This window comes from Salmo trutta, chromosome 40, assembly GCF_901001165.1.
Source record: "Salmo trutta chromosome 40, fSalTru1.1, whole genome shotgun sequence".
NCBI classification, from domain to species: domain Eukaryota; kingdom Metazoa; phylum Chordata; class Actinopteri; order Salmoniformes; family Salmonidae; genus Salmo; species Salmo trutta.
In genome coordinates this window covers 4,082,335-4,085,486 of record NC_042996.1, presented here as the reverse complement: position 1 = coordinate 4,085,486, position 3,152 = coordinate 4,082,335, and the positions used below count along the sequence as shown (strand labels likewise).

The 3,152-nt window shown below is 39.2% G+C and overlaps 1 protein-coding gene across 1 annotated transcript; it reads right to left on the bottom strand.

Annotated features, from left to right (window-relative positions):
* Window positions 1-1,657: 1,657 nt before the first annotated feature.
* ucn3l (urocortin 3, like) lies at window positions 1,658-2,116 on the bottom strand. Its single transcript, XM_029742017.1, has one exon. The coding sequence runs from the start codon at window positions 2,114-2,116 to the stop codon at window positions 1,658-1,660; it is 459 nt and encodes a 152-aa protein (XP_029597877.1).
* Window positions 2,117-3,152: the final 1,036 nt, after the last annotated feature.

The window sequence follows — 3,152 nt, the reverse complement described above, 5'->3', positions numbered from 1 at the left end:
CAAGAAAACAAAAAAGAGGCCATGTTTGTATGCAGCTTTATTAACTCAATGATATACATTTTTTTTTACATTGTTTGCAAACTGATATGTGACACGTATTAATGCCAAAATAACATGCAAAACAAATGTGGGGCTCAAAACAATGACGGGTCGCCACTGGGGTTAGGTATAAAATCAGATCTTTCAACTGTGTGGCTGTGCCAGCTAGTGACCACTCTGCAGAGCTGCCTCCAGAACAACATTCATGACAGAAAACCCTAACCTGAAGCTGGTTCACACATTCAAGTTTGCATATAGGCTCACTTGTTGTCATAATAAATGCAATTTTTAATATAATACAATGTCACAATAAATAACATCTTTAAATGCCTCTTAAATATAGAGACGAGGAAATGTAATGGTCACTGATGACTCCCAAATCTGTGTGTGTGTGTGTGTGTGTGTGTGTGTGTGTGTGTGTGTGTGTGTGTGTGTGTGTGTGTGTGTGTGTGTGTGTGTGTGTGTGTGTGTGTGTGTGTGTGTGTGTGTGTGTGTGTGTGTGTGTGTGTGTGTGTGTGTGTGTGTGTGTGTGTGTACCTGTGTTTAACACACCTGAAAGCTATAACATATATAGGGCCGATAATATATTTATAGTTCATATAGACAAAGCTGGTTTTTTTCCATTGGCTGACTGACTGACTGACTTGATTATGCCTAACACCTAAATTACAACACCTTCTAAATGTAAAAATGGCCGTTATTGAAGACAACGTTGAATTCATCTGCTTTTATTTGAGGAAAAATAATCCCTTGGTGTATAAAAATAACAGACATTTGATGATCAAACATTGAGGCTACCATGCATTTACCTTAAAATAACTCAGAAACATTTCACATTCTAGCGTCTATTCACAAAGGTATATAAGCTAAATCGATTCTCTTTACACGAAATATGTCGCAACATGCGTGCGAATTTCAATGAATGCAATTTGTTCACATAATTTGTATTGTACCGTACTGATAATTTGTATTGTACCGTACTGTCCTGTATTTCAAGCATATGCATATTCCTTGCTTTTCCAATAAAACGCGGGCACAATTGAGAGGAAATGGAAACCATTTCCATTGACAGGATAATTACAGTTTACACACTGATTTTATGCATGTGCAATTTACATATTTCCTCATTTGCCTTATCTAATTTCAAAGACCCCTCTCATTATACCACATTTCCTGGTTCGACCTTTAACACTCCAGTGGAAGACTAGAAGTTGTGTAGCTTTATAGGGCCTAACCTTATCTTGAAAGTACTTTCATTTTAATTAATTGAAATGTATATTCTGAACAGAAATGAAAATCATTCAGTGTGTAGACTAGTTCAAAATAATCTCGAATTGTCTTTTGATTTTCATTCAATTTCAGGGATTCTAAAATATAATAGGCCTGTACAGTAAACACTCCAATTGTACTTCAGAAAAGTCAATCTCAATAATCCCTATGTTTCGTATTTAAATTTGCTAGATCAGACCCACAGAAAAAAAATAACATCTCACAAATACTGCATCTGAAAGTTCGATTTGAGTAAAAATAAAACTTCCAGCAAAACGTATTTGTCAGAGTGAAAATCTAATATGTAATGGATAATCAGGGTAGCGGCCTCAACCGTCGGAGAGATAGTCTACTGTCTCTTCCTTCGTCCAATCTGCGCCATCAGACGCGCGTTGTCGGCCGCTTTTGCGCGCAGGTTCTTGGACTTTTGGATGTCAAAGAGAATGTTCATGATGTTGGTGGGCACATCTAGAGACAGGGTAAACTTGCTTAGCCGGTCATTATTTATGCTGTTCTGGAACATCTTACTCCTTAACTGCGTCTGACTGAGAAACCTGTAGTTCGCGGGGTAAGTCGAAGTCCTTTTCTCCCGCGACTCTGCGGAGGAGAGAGTGTCTCCGGACTTGAAGAGGGAGCCCCAGCTTTCCGACACTGGGAACTCGTCACTGGGAACGTCGTTCGTCTGGACCTCAGATAGTATTTCATCGTCACAGAGGAGGTTGGAGTCGCTCTGGTACAGTCTGTGACAGAGGCTGGAGGTTGGCGCGCAGAGGATAGCCAGCACAACCAGGGTTCTTAGGAACGGCATCATGATATCCTAAGTGATCGGAGAGAGAGAGAGAGAGAAACGTTCGTTTATTGGTCACTAAACTTTAAAAGTTCTCATATATCTGACAAATATAACCCTCTCCATGTTCACCATGCGTAAAGACAATAGCCCAAAAGAGTAGATCAGTTTTACCGGTTATTGTCTTCCCTATTGTAAAGGATATAAAGCAACACTTTATGGTTTAAAAATGTCTGATCCGATCAATACATTAAGTGAATGATATTGAAATATGTAACTACATTCATGATTTGAGCACACGGAAATGTGCCAGATCAAAAAATAACTTACCAAGTTCCGTGCACTGTAATTCTACAAGACAGTTTTCGCCAGAAAGTCACGTGTGACTAGTACAAACAAAAACAAAAAACACCCTAGATAACAATTGAATATATAATATAAAATAAAATATTGGTAATCCCAGCGTTTTAAAATTCGGGCTTCCCTGATCTCCCAACCTCGTTCTCGCCTTGTTCTTTCCGCGTCTTCTGATCACGAATTTGTCTCGCACGTCCATTCGTTCGGAATTCATTCGTGCGCCAGAACTAACGTCATAGGGTTGACATGTTTGGTCTCTTCTCTCTCAAAGATCACACACTGACTCTGATGCGTTGACACCCCCTTGCAAGGATCCATTTCGTCACCCCTTCTGACACTTTTGTAACACATCCAATTTATCCTACAAAGCTATTTGCAGTTTCAAACGTTTTAACCAGATTGTGTCAGCCAATGTCATGTTTTTCCAATAGTTTCAACATATCGCTCGTGAGTAGCCTGAAAATGAAAAGCTCACTACTTGTTGATGCGATGTCATTCAGCACCATGGACAGCTCCACGCGCACCATGCTTTCCATGCGCAGTGCACAACCTTCTGAACAATATTTTCAGATGTTTACCTCTGGGCCTTGATTCTCTTGATTAAAAAATATCTGCCAATCAATACAAATAAATACTTGTATTAAAAATTACTTTTTAGGAGGTTATCTTGTTTTTACAGGCTATAGAGTAGGGGCGTTGC